Source organism: Pimephales promelas, chromosome 15, assembly GCF_988280905.1.
Source record: "Pimephales promelas chromosome 15, fPimPro1.hap1.1, whole genome shotgun sequence".
Classification (NCBI taxonomy): domain Eukaryota; kingdom Metazoa; phylum Chordata; class Actinopteri; order Cypriniformes; family Leuciscidae; genus Pimephales; species Pimephales promelas.
In genome coordinates, this window is record NC_142783.1 from 26,008,272 (window position 1) to 26,021,624 (window position 13,353).

Below are 13,353 nucleotides of genomic sequence, written 5' to 3' on the forward strand. Positions count from 1 at the left end.
TACAAAAGCAAAGGAAATCGATATTAATCAACCTTTCACTGGCCGAGTTAAAATGACTTATTTTCTGTAAAGTTTACTTAATTCCATATTCCAAGCAAATTTAACTTAAAGATTTCTAATTAAAGCTACTGATAAATATGTTTAGGTTTTTACTTGGCAAATCTTTGTAAATTTACTAGAATTTTCTGAGCAAGCAAGCTTTTTTCAAGTAAATCCTACTCCAAATTTTTTACAGTGTAACATTAATAACATCATTAAAAAGCCAGAGAAAAAATTACAGTTCAATTATAACTATTCATGTTTTGGGGGATTTTTGTTTAATTTTCAAATAGTCGTCATTTCAATTTAAGATAATCAGTTTAACAAGAGCTAATTTTTCTTGTCTATGTAATCGTCCCAGTATAATAATTAACAGTACTATATTATTTCAGTCGTTTATATATATTTCAGACTAAAATATTACATCAAATACACGTCCATTTCCAAACACTGAAAGGTTCCTCAAATAATCCTTTATTTTTCAGGGTGTTGTATAGAAATAGTCTCTAAAATTACAACACAAACATATATTTATATTATATTTTACAAAGTTACATCAAATGATAGGTCTGGGAATTACCATCCTGCCCAAATAAGTGCACAGCAGTGTAAACACATTTAATTGAAGAGTCTCAAGCCATTCTCATGTCAGCTACGTTACACTCTGCTAGACAAAATGCATTACTGTCTTTCTATTTAGTTCCATCCACCAAATGCACTGTCCACTTGAGAGACAGAGGCAAATCCCCATATGCAAATGAGGCCTTCAGTGTGCTTCTGAAGGCATTTTAACTTCCATTTCTGATCGGCCCCATTTTGTCTGCAGAGTGAAGCAGCTTTTATCAACATGTTTCGTTCCTGCTTCACAAGCTTTAGTTTTGATGAATCTCTTCTCATAGCAATTACACTGTCTCTGCTTGGCAGTCATGCCCTCAGATTTAAGAAAATGTCTCCATAATGGTTTCAGATTAAGACCTGATCTCTGGGAAAAGCAATGAGTCCCCAGCTCCAGTTTATGCCGACTTGTTATCCGTGGCGGCTGGAGGCAGCTCTAATGAGTAGCCCAGAGTTAGCTGAGAGAAGGAGAGGGTGACCAAAGGCAGGGGCAATGCTTATCAATCAACACTTATTTGAATTAATCCCTCACAGAGCGGCAGAGGTGATGCATTAAAGCATGCAATGCCACTGAGTTCTACCGTGCTTTCCGGAAAATACGTCTCACATGACTATAAATTTCACCGGGTTAAAATTGCATTGTTAAAGCTACACTGTGTAACTCTTTTAGTTTATTCTTAGCTAAAAACACTTAGTTCTTTCAAAAATATATGTGCTCATTAATGTATATTTACTTTGTTCAAGTAATAAAGTATTCTCGTGAGTGTATAATATGCCATTGAAAACACATACGGGTAAGGGGTTCTAATGTCGGTCGCCATGTTGCCCCTCCATCTTGAAAGTACATTAGCCAAAGAGGGACATACCCGTTAATTCAAGCTTCGCCTTTCGCGTTTACGTTTGAGTTAACACTCATGGGCGAGGTCGAACTGGAAGCCATGTTAATCTTGGACTACATTGGCCACCGTAGGAGTTAAAACGAAATTGGAATTGAGAGGAACAGAAACTAATATTTACTGGATGATCATATATCTTTTCACCGCTAGATGGGGGTAAAAAAAGAAAATCACAGAGTGTAGCTTTAAGAAAGCAAAGACAGGTAAATCACAGCAGAGCATAAGTCAAGTTTTAGCAAAATACCAATAGCTCTAAATTAGGGATATTGGTACTTTGTAAAACATAACTTTTAAAACAATTTAAAAATAAAAATGTATTTCAGTTCCTCTGACTCCACAACATCCTTCAAATTTTTAGTACTCAGAACAGAACAGGAATGACAAATGTAGGGCCTGTTTACTGTAAAAAAAAAATAATCCTGTAAAAAACGGTATACTACTGGCAGCTGTTGTTGCCAGCATCATACCGTAACTATACGGTGTGTTACTGTTTTTGTGTTAGAGCATATAGCTGTTAAATTAAAGTTTTATACTGTAGCTGACAATACAGTATTTAGCTGTTAATTTCAAAAACAGTAACACACCGTATTTTTATGGTATGATGCTGGCAACCACAGCTGCCAGTAGTTTACCGTTTCTTTACAGGATTATTTTTTACAGTGAAAGATGGCGTCCACACCAACATACGCGTCTGCTGCTTTAAATGTACAAGATCTTTAAAGGCCCACTGAAGTAACTTGTAACGCGCCGCTTTGTATGATGCGTTGACGGAATTACCACTGAAACAGGAAGCAAGGCGGGGCATAATTTATGTCTCCTCCCCCTTTTCAAATAGTCAAGAGCGTTTAGTTTACCTCACAGACTGCATGACGTACTTGACAGCACCATGGAAGCGAATCCGGGCACTGATGACACTGATTTAATAATAGAGGTGAGAATATATTCTAGCCATTTCATTCTTAACCAACGTACAGTTGGAAAACGGAATAAAACTGAAGCGTTTGAGAAACCGAACACACATCTACAACCCATATTGTTTTTGAACGGACCAGCTTTTTTATAACCTAAAGGGTAACATATTCATACTAAAAGCTAAAAAAACTTCGATTTTGATTTCAGGGGGCATTTAAAGTCAGATGGATTCTGATTGGCTGTCATTGTTTTTATCGTTAAGCAGTGATTCAAATGATATTGTTCCTCTGTCATTATCGTTATAGTTGTGGTGTAGATGCTACTATTCGTTAACATTTTGAATTATTTTTAAAACTAAATCTTTATTTTTATCTTTCCAGTTGTTGTGTACAGGCCTTATAAGTATAAAGCAAACATAAATCAGATGATGATGGAGAATATAAGGCTATTATACCAGCCTTAACAGGAATTCTCATTTAAATGCTCAAATGGAGCTCAACAACCAGGCATTTATGACACAGCGTTTATTGAGAGCATTGATGTACAAAGGTATTGTCCATCTTTTTGATCAAGAGCGGTGTAAAGTAAAATGAAATGAAAAGGTCTGTTAGTATGTTTCATTATTATGCAAATGCATGACTCAGAAGTTCAGTGACCTCAGAGATCTCATTTTCATGCTGCACCAGAGAACAGTGTCTGGTTTACTAACACTGGTGACTCTGGATGAGGTTAGAAGTATAGACGGCTGGGGTAAATGCTTTAAAATGATTTTTCACAGAGAAAAGAAAGTCCTGAGTAGTACTGAAAATGACCAATGAAATATATATGAGAAAACAGCATTACACTTGAGGCTAGGTGCTCTTCTTTTGAAACATCTGCTTTTCCACAAATGAATAAATGCATGTCCATGAAATATTGATGATAAAATCAATATTCCTCTATAATAAAAAGAAACCACAAACCAACCTAGCAAAAAGACGAATACTGCAACAATATTATACGGTAGTGATATTAATACTGAAGTCCTCTTAGGTCGTTTTCACTGAAATCAATAACCGAGAAGGGGGAATTTCAGGTTCAGTTGTTCATATGATTTGGACGAGAGGACTAACACAGCTGCTTGTTTTGGATACTTGTTTTCACAGCTGCAAGTGACTTTGTTGTGAGCTGCGTTTCATACATCGCTACAAATTTTCACAATAGACAATTTACCTTATTTTTCTTTATGCTTCACCTTTACCATTGTCTCTGGTAAAAGTTTGTCAGCGAAATCCAGACATTTCCATACGAATCTGCGCAATCAGAAAAAGAAAAAAGCTACTTGAAAGCTGCTTGGTTTGACAGCGACTTCTAGGTAACTACACTTGACTGTGGACCTTTTTTCCAGCAGAAGTTTGCTGAAATTTTGCTAATGATGTCACCTTAAGATATTAAAGTAGCAGAGGTTATTATGTCCATTTATTAGGAAATATCTGACACTGAACCGGTTAACATTGCATGTTTTTTTTTCTGACAATTCTGACAAAAGACACCTAACTGTGCATAATGTTAACCAAAAGCTAAATATCTTTTGAGGGATTTTTGAGCACACTTGTTTTTTTTTGTTTGTCTCCAATCTTAAACTGACACTTTATCCTGAAGCCTTTTTTAGCTTTTCTATTTTCAAGAAAGTTGTTGATATAAATTAATGCTCTAAAGAACTAAATTGCTTGTACGATTCTTTATGGTATTTCAGAACTTCATGTTTTGTAACATTAAGTTAACATTTACGCTATGCTTGTAAATGTTCTTTTTGGCAAAAAAAAAAAAAAAAGGCAACTATTTATGATCAAATTCCCCTCTCACAATTTTTCTTCTTTAATATCTCATTTCTCTCATCACAGTGTGGAAGTAAAATGAATTGTGAAAGACAATACCTGTTGACTTTAAAGTATTAGTAAATTTAATATTTATGTTTATTTATAATAGCCTATCATTATATGTGTTCAGAGGAACAGTGGGCCACATTCAGTTTTACCTCACTATTAGTATGTCTTTCATGCGTCATGCTTCAAAACTAAGACAGGTGCAGTATATCTGTAAAACAGCTGCAAGTCATTTCCTCCCGGCAACATCCATCATATCGAGACACTCTCAAGCTATCAGAAGCATACTGATTTCCCCCACTTACATAGAGATCACACTGTTCCTCCACGCTCTCTGAGTTTATTTTATAGCAAGCATTGAAAGATTTACTACTTCTAAATTCGCTTTTTTCTTTGCGAATTTTTTGATTCTTGAAATGTGTCACTATACCACTCACAATAGACTCATATTAAAAATCACTGTTCAAAACTATTTGGTAATGAATATTAGGTGGGTCAACCATTGTTTTTGATTCTTAAAGTTTATATACAGCAACGGCATTGCCAAGTGGCATTTTTGAGTTTGGAAATGTATTGGTGAATGTTTATGCTGCAAAGAGACAACTGTGCCATAGTCACCCTGAAGTTTCCTTTATTAGCCAAAATGGATTCAACTATGACATTGGATATTATAATATGCCAAATTTCAGGGAGAAAAAAAAAATGTCTGTATGAGCGAGTCAGTTCATTCAATCAATTCAGTCAACTCTAATTCATTCAGGAATGAAATTTAACTGCCTTTACAAAGTAATAACTGAATAATTAATTCACCTGATTCTCTCAAAACAGATTGCTCAGTGGTGCAAAATGGTCGATTCGTCATTGACACTGTTGATGTAGCAAAAATAGATGGAGAATTACTGACCATATTGTGTAAAGCATAATTTACTCACTACTAACTTCTTGTTTATCTAACAGTTGTACACAAACAATATCACACTTTAATGTGATTTTTAAATATGCATTATACGGTTTGAAATCAGAGTATCTACTAAATCTACTGTATATTAATCGAATTTAGCTAAAAGTTACCTAAAAATCTATTTCTTACAGAGATATAAGCACACAAAAAGCAAGCATTTTTGTCCTGATACATCTGTTGCTCTCTTTGAAAGAGGTTTAATATGGATTTCTTTGACTGACATTAAAAGGTCAAGGTGAAAATGCTGAAAATCTATCTGAAAAAACAAACAGAAAAATGGATATAAATTTATATTATACATGTCAACATAAAGAAAAGAAGAACAGACAGAAGTAAACACGTCTATAATGGTATATTTGTCTCTTGATATCCAAACCCTCACTTATCTCACTTGAGAAGACTGAGGAAAAGGTGCACCATCCAAGTCTATCACAGAGATAAGTGAGATGGAATACAAGGACTGATATGCGAATAAATCAAATGCCTCATGAATATTTATAATGCTGCTTACCTGCTCAATTAATTTGGATTTAAATGCCATGGAAACATTTTGAATCTCTAGCGGTGTGCATTTGGTTGATAAGGGAGAGTTGCAAAATTTGATTTTGCTTTCTTTCATAATCTTAGATTTGATTACAGCTCTGAAATTTGTTTATGTTGGACTGAGAATAAACAATACATCGGTATTGGTTCTGCATTATAAACAAACATCTGCATTTTATAATGATTTGTTTTTCCTGCAATGAATAGATTTTAAACATTCGTAAGCCAGTCTAGGTCTCAAAAGCCAGTTTCAAATTTGCATTCGCTAAAGAGCATTTTAAAATCTCCCGACCCAAATATAACTTTAACATGTCTATATGATTTCAAATAATCTAGAAAGGAAACAAAGTGAAGTAAAATGATTAAAATAGCAAGCAACAGAAGTTTGCTCTTTAGGGTAAACAGCAATATTATTCTGTATGAGCCAATAAAAGCACTTGTTTAGCAACATCAAATTGTGCTTATCTTGTAACATTAGCAATAGCATAACTGAAGAACTAAAAATATCATTATTGCTTCCAAGACATTATCATCATTTTTCCCACGGATCATTAATAATGCAAACAAAAGATTGCAGAGGAATCTAATTTAGTTCGTGGCTTCATTCAAGCCCTCTGCTGAAGTTTTCAGAATTCACACATATTTGGACACAAATCAAATGCCAACTAAGACCTGCCGTACAAGGCTGTTGCAAATCCATATTTCTGTAAAGTCAGCAGCATGGTAATTTGATTTAGTAAAACGTTTGCCGAGCATCATATAAGCAGCACCAGTAGAACATAAAACACGAAGAGCAAATGCCTTTCTGGCTTCAACCCTATATAAAATATATAAAACAGCTAGCAGATTTTTCAATCTGATTGCAAGTACTTTCCCAACTGGTCTCCATGAGGATTGAAGCATCCATGGAGAGAGATAAATCTACAAGTGGATTGTACTTGTAGTACACAGAGAGGGCACAGAGAATTTGAGAATGCCAAGGAGAAAAATTCATTCCAAGTCACAAACTGGACAGCTTCAGTAGGCTCCCAACAATATGCATGTGATGTAACTGCATCATAAAAAACAATTAATAGAAATGAAAATGCATGGCAGTAACTTATGATGCATCAAAATACGTTTGCTGATTTGCATTATAAGGCGACGTGGCAATGGTGGATGTTTAACTGCATCTGTTTAATGTTTAACTAAGTATTTACAACTTCTAACAGTGCTTCATTTCTCTAAGACGACAGTGTTGTTGGGCAAAAGAGGGTCTCTCTGGGTAGGTTTAGCACGACACCCTGTGGCAACTCTGCACCATTGCAGCTTGTGTTCACTAAACTATAAATTAAAATGACTTTTATTCAATCATTCTCAATTATGCATTGAATAACATTCTTCCTCCTGAAAAGTTTGTTGCATATTTTCAGTTTTTTAACACACAAATGTATTATTAATTGACCTGTGATTTAATTTAAGTTACATCAATACACAGAGCCTACAGGAAAAATACACACCAACCGGATCGTAATATGGATTTTTTTTAACAGATGCCTCAGGGTGGGCTTTGAGAAGCTGTTAACATCTCAAAACCAGTGTTAAATATGTAATGATGTGCTTCATGGTTTATTTGGATCCACATCAATACGTCTAAAGTCAAGGAACTCAATTCGGTATTAGTAAAACAAACAAAACAAAGGATTTGATGCTCATATATTATTTATTCCTTTTAAATATTTTCCTCTTATAATATACATTTCTATCTTAAATAATACAAATGCGCTGTGCTAGTTCTATTATTTCAAAGAATGCCCAGTACTTCCATGCTGCACTGAAATATATATATATATATATATATATATTTGTATAGACACGCTCGCCCACATACACACAAACAGCCATTCATCAAAGGAGCAAAGAGCTTGGAATTCATGGTCAGTTTTGTATACAGATAAATTAACGTAATCCTCTCTCCCTCTCCTCATTTTGGTACACAATATGTTGTATTTGCCATCCAGAACATTCTACATTTCAAAAATACATCATTTTGACATAAACAGCAACCATCAAGGAGTCTACTCAACCACACTGTCAAACAAAGCAAAAGCTCTGCTGAAATGTTCCACGAAACCGCTATGGCATTAACACGTCTAAACTGGCATATCTGACGCTGGGAGATGACATTAACTTAGAAAAAAGAAAGAAAAAGAAAAAAAAAACAGAACGGAAGATCAGGACGAGATTATTTCACTTCTGTTTTTGTATAGTTTGGTATATATATATATATAAAGGGCGTGTAACTACTAAACGACAGAAGTCATTTCTCAACTTCATCACAATGACATAATTACTTCTGATTGATTAACATTCACTTAGATCTCAATAATGTGAAAGGAATGGATTCAAAAACAAACCACAAATCACATCTGAACTTAAAAAAGCTTGTTAACCCAAGTCAAATAGTCTTTACGTAAAAAAAACAAAAACAACAAACAGGTCTCCTCATTCATCAGAGGTTGACCTTTTTGGGAGTCCCTGTGAGTACAATATCACTTTGTAACTTATGTAAAGTCCTCTTGATTTCTGAAACAAGTCCAAAACAGAGAAGTGTAAAGGTCAGCATAGTGCGATCAGACAATCTTATCGATGCTTTTCAGCATAGATAAAAATGTGGTGAAAAACAAGCAGGCCGAAAAACGCGAAGAGGCTTGAGGAAAAACAAAACCAATCAACCAGTATTTCTTCACATAGCAGACTGAACTATTTAAAGGCACAAACAGACCATATAAAACAGCTTTCTCATTTCATAATTAGCAATCTTGTAACAAAACTACCATGTAGGACGAGAAGCAAAGGGCACATGTTGAAAGCAGGCCTGTGCACGCGAGATAAAGTTTGTCCATTCACATTTGTAACTGACAGTTTGCGAGTTCTCTCGTATCTTTGTACACGTACAACAAATACACAGTATTTTCCTGCATTGGAGATCAGTAGCAGGTGACATTTTGAACTGAGTCAGACTGCTGACTTGGTGAATGATACATTTTAGTGCAAACTAATGGAGTTGCGAAGGTGGATGTTAAGGAGTGGCGTGATAACCTTTGGTTCGCTGGGAAGGCAGAAAACGGGGAAACTCGGTGTAGGATATAAGGCAAGTCATGATGGGCGACGGGAGAACGAAAGCTCGTTACACATTGGTCAGTCAACAGAATGGTAAGTTAACCAAATGCATTCTGGAATATTTGGTCCGCCACATTAAATCTATGATCCCCCACACCCTGTTATGACGACTAAATGAATGATTGGCCAGTGCGTTGAGGGTCAAACCGATCGGTGCCTCCTAAAACACGGAGCTTGATCTAAAAATAAATATTTTTAACCTTCCATCTACAGATAATTAGTTCAATAAGGGTGCGTTTACTACCAAAAAGAGAATATTAGAGCTCTATTACATAATCCAAGGTCATTGTTAATGTACCTGCATTAATTTTTTCATTCTTTTTACACTCATTCAGCAAATATAAAAGATAACTGCAAAAATAAATACTCAAATTCATGGAGTGAAAAATCACATTTTGGCGATACCTTTGAACTCAAGGTAGTTGTGCTCAGAATGCTGTTCTATAAAGTCACAAGGGATAATAGTTGAAACTTAGTTTTTTTTTTTCAGGAGTGCTACACCGAGAGCATTTATCCTAAAGCATTTATCCTTTAAAAAAAGAAAAAGAAAAAAAAGTGGAAAACAATAACAACTCCCTAAAGACTTGTGGCCGTCCATTTGATAGGACTTTGATTGTGTCATAACGTTTTGGATTCTGGTTTCAGTGTATGGCTCCATCCAGACCTACTGCAGGTTTTTCAGCAGACGGCCGTAGCGGTAGTCGTAAACGTGGCGGCAGACGAACACCAGGTCAGGATCGATGTCGTTGGGCACGCAACGATGAGCTGGGATTACATAGTCGGAGGGAGGGACCAGGGGGCTACGTCTGGATAAGCCCTCCTCATGACACTTCACCAAGGCACAAAATCTGAAACATTAAAAATCAGATCAATTTCGTACAAAGGATAGAAAGTGATGATACATTTGACACTTGGCGATAAAGATGATCGCTTACCTACAGTACTGTGCTAATGTCAACACATAGCACTTATCCTCAATACATGCCACGCTATTTTCATCCTGATGCCGAGACGCGAAAATCTCATTCTGGAAAAATTCACACAGCTTTAATATTTTATATTTAACTTCAGGGAAACCATGCTGTAAGTGTACTAAATAAATATTGCAACAAATACAATGTGAAATGAAAATGCAGATATATATTGAATCAAATACATGGAAGATAAAGGCATGTTGTTAAACTATCAAATATTCCCTTCATAAATAATAGTAGATATACAGTGTTCATATAACATGTTTGAGAGTGCTGGGAGTCATTTGTTTGTCCAGTGTCCCTATTCCAGTGGTTTACTGAACACAGGAAACTTGTGCTGACTACTTCCTATATGAAAATCATAATCAAAGGAAGTCAAATGTTGACATTGCAAGTCCCCGGAGGACCACACGGCTGTGCCGTGAGCAATTGTAGACTCACCTCACAGTGCATGCTGGGAATGCGACCCCCCTGAGTGTGTTCTGGGCGGTAGTACCAAAACAAGCTCATCATCAGCTCCCCTAAAAGTAGGATCCAAGTATTGTGAGCTCTTCTGTGACTTTCATTGATGTATTAGAAAACAGCGTTTAGAAGAAGCCTTACCTGACTCAGGGTCTTCCCAGAAGGCGGAGACTTTGGCCACATAAGGCAATGACTTCTTCCTGGGACCTGAGCGCAGTAGCACGGCGTCTCTGACCCTGATCACCTCTCCATCTCTCTGCACTCCTTCATAGCACCTGCGCAGGGATGTTGATTCCTCACCCTTCAATCAAATGAAAAATAAAGAGTTCCACATTTTATCTCATTATACGTTTTTGTATCACGTTAGACATCTACAAAAAAAAAAAGCTACACATTTAAAAACTCCAATAAGAGGTCAACTTGAAGCCATTTGAATTATTCAAAGCTTTACTTGATATAGCTAGATTAATCAAGTAGTGGGTGGGTTGTCTGAAATGACTAGTCTCAAAATGCATTTCAAAAATTGCACTAATTTTAACTTGACACACTGTCTTTCAAATTCAATATGTGGGGAGCTATAAAAAACAGCATGAATTACGACGCAATGACATATAAGATGTTTAAAGACATCTAAATGCATGACTGCAGAAGCGAAAGGAGATCAATTTTAAAAAGGACCCTTTAAATAGGTCAGCTGAAGCACAGCATGATGTTAACATGCTAATTGAGAGCACTACCGCTAAAAATATAAAAACTAATACATGGATTGGTAACACTTTGGTTTAGGCTCCAATTCTCACTACTTACTAGTTGCTTATTACCAAACATATTAAAAGGATATTGGCTGTTTATTAGTACTTATGAAGCACATATTAATGCCTTATAATGCATGACCATATTCTACATCCCTTAATCCACCTGGCCCAATACCTAAATTTAACAACTACCTTTCTAACTATTAATAAGCAGTTATTAGGTGTTTAATGAGGCAATGGTCGTAGTTAACAGGTAGTTAATAGAGAGAATTGGACCCTAAACTAAAGTGTGCGGAAACCCTAAACTAAATGGAAGCTCAAATGTGCTGCAAAACACGAGAATGAACCTCATTCTCGCACATTAAGCAAACACGCTTTCCATTTACCATATCTGATGCGTGAGTTGATGAGTGAATAAAAGCCTAAATTCAATCTGTTCATTATATAAAGCAATGATGTCTCTTCAGAAAACTTTAGACTAAAATACTTAATTCATGGATTAGTTTTACGATCTCTTTATGAACTTTTTAAAACGTTAAAGTGGTAGTTGCTAGCGGTCAATGGAGGGACAAATGGAGAGAAATTACATTTTTGGGTGAACTATCCCTTTAAGTCTTCCTCCGGGCACCTCCTAAATGTCTTTTTAGGAAACTTTCAATACGCCAGTATGTTTTGACACCATCCCTAGACAGGGCAACTCGAGTACATACCACGATGAACACTTCCTTTTCTGTTGCCACACCAACAGGCATCCAGCCGTTTGTTGCCCGGCGACGACTGATCTTAGGCTGCTTGGCAGAGCCGCTGCCATGGCCTGCTCCCAGCTGGCCATCCTTAATGTGAGGGCAAACAGCAGAGTCCCGCACCCCAGAGCGAGAGCCACTGGGCGGCTTGGCCCTCTGAGGGCATTCCCGTCCCACTCTAATCTGCACCTGGGGTCGACTGGCATCGGGAAGAGGCGTCTGCAGGTGGGGCACTGACTGGGTGGATGGAGGCACACTGGAGATGGGGCAGATGGACAGAGGCAGGGCAGAAGGCATCGTGATGGATGAGCTGTGGTCATCCAGAGGGTAAGAGTAGTCTTCTACAGAGCGGGGAAAGCAAAAAAATCATTGGCTCATAAAATTCTGCATCATAAACAAACACCATATTGCATGTAATACAACACAGCAGACTAATGCAGTCATAAATGAGTCAGTGTGCCAGATGCTACGTGGTCAGATGCAAAGCTAAGAGCTGTAACCACAATTATGTACAACCTTGAGGGGATTGAATTTTATGACAGGAACTACAAATCAATTTAGAAATGTGGAAACAGTGAAGCACTTGATTATTAATTCATAATTGAACTCAAACAAAACAATGACGGTGCATTATCATCTCAATGACATCCAATTGCTGTGATCCAAGGGTGTCGTAAAGGTTGTGTGGGCAGTTGAAAAAATAAAATGAAAAATTCAGAGAGGATGAGCCAATCTCGGGAAACCTGTCAATTGCCTATGTGGTTCCCATAGTGATGGGGAAATTTGAGATGTGAGAAAGTACATGTGACACATTCTTCTGGTAATGCATAAAGAGACAAGAAATGTGCATTTTTAGGGTTCACCTTGACCCCAGAAATTAAATTGTGTCATGATTTGTTCCAAAGCTGTACTCACTGTATCCTGATTTTTAACCATGAAGCAAAAGGTGATTTTTTTCTTCTTTTTCTTTTGTTTCCCCATACAATGATAAGTTCAATGTGACCACAGACTCAAGTTACAAAATATAGCCTAAAACAAAGATACAGTACGTTTCATACACTAATAATTCATTATAATTTGGTTTTGTACGGAAAAGAACACCTAGAAATCAAACGTACATGGGATTTAGAGGACAAAACATTCAGTGCAATTTTAAGTTTTATACTTTAAAAAATCCCCCTTAAAACTTTTAACAAAGAAAATTAAAAAAAACATTGACATACTGATTAGTCCCTTTTTATTTGCTGCCATGATCTTAAACTATCTAATATTCTTTAAAATATTATTTTATAGATAGATTTTCTAAATGAAATCACAAGTTTTCCTTTTTTTAAATTAAATTGGAAATCTTGTGAAACTGCTGAGTTTCATTTTCAGTCATTTAAATGCAGTTTAGTCTATCTGCATGGACAAATCAGGGTCAGAG

At 36.3% G+C, this 13,353-nt stretch overlaps 1 protein-coding gene across 4 annotated transcripts in view; it reads right to left on the reverse strand.

The window, feature by feature from the left end:
* Positions 1-7,514: 7,514 nt before the first annotated feature.
* Positions 7,515-13,353, reverse strand: part of bahd1 (bromo adjacent homology domain containing 1) — a 28,087-nt gene continuing 22,248 nt past the window's right edge. For all 4 annotated transcript variants that reach the window (XM_089120429.1, XM_039668607.2, XM_039668625.2 and 1 more), the window contains 5 exons: positions 11,895-12,268; positions 10,571-10,730; positions 10,409-10,488; positions 9,929-10,020; positions 7,515-9,841 (listed from right to left, as the gene is read on the reverse strand). In XM_089120429.1, the coding sequence (XP_088976555.1) occupies positions 9,658-9,841; positions 9,929-10,020; positions 10,409-10,488; positions 10,571-10,730; positions 11,895-12,268 (890 nt within the window). In that variant the 3' untranslated portion in view covers positions 7,515-9,657. The remainder of the gene's footprint in view (positions 9,842-9,928; positions 10,021-10,408; positions 10,489-10,570; positions 10,731-11,894; positions 12,269-13,353) is intronic.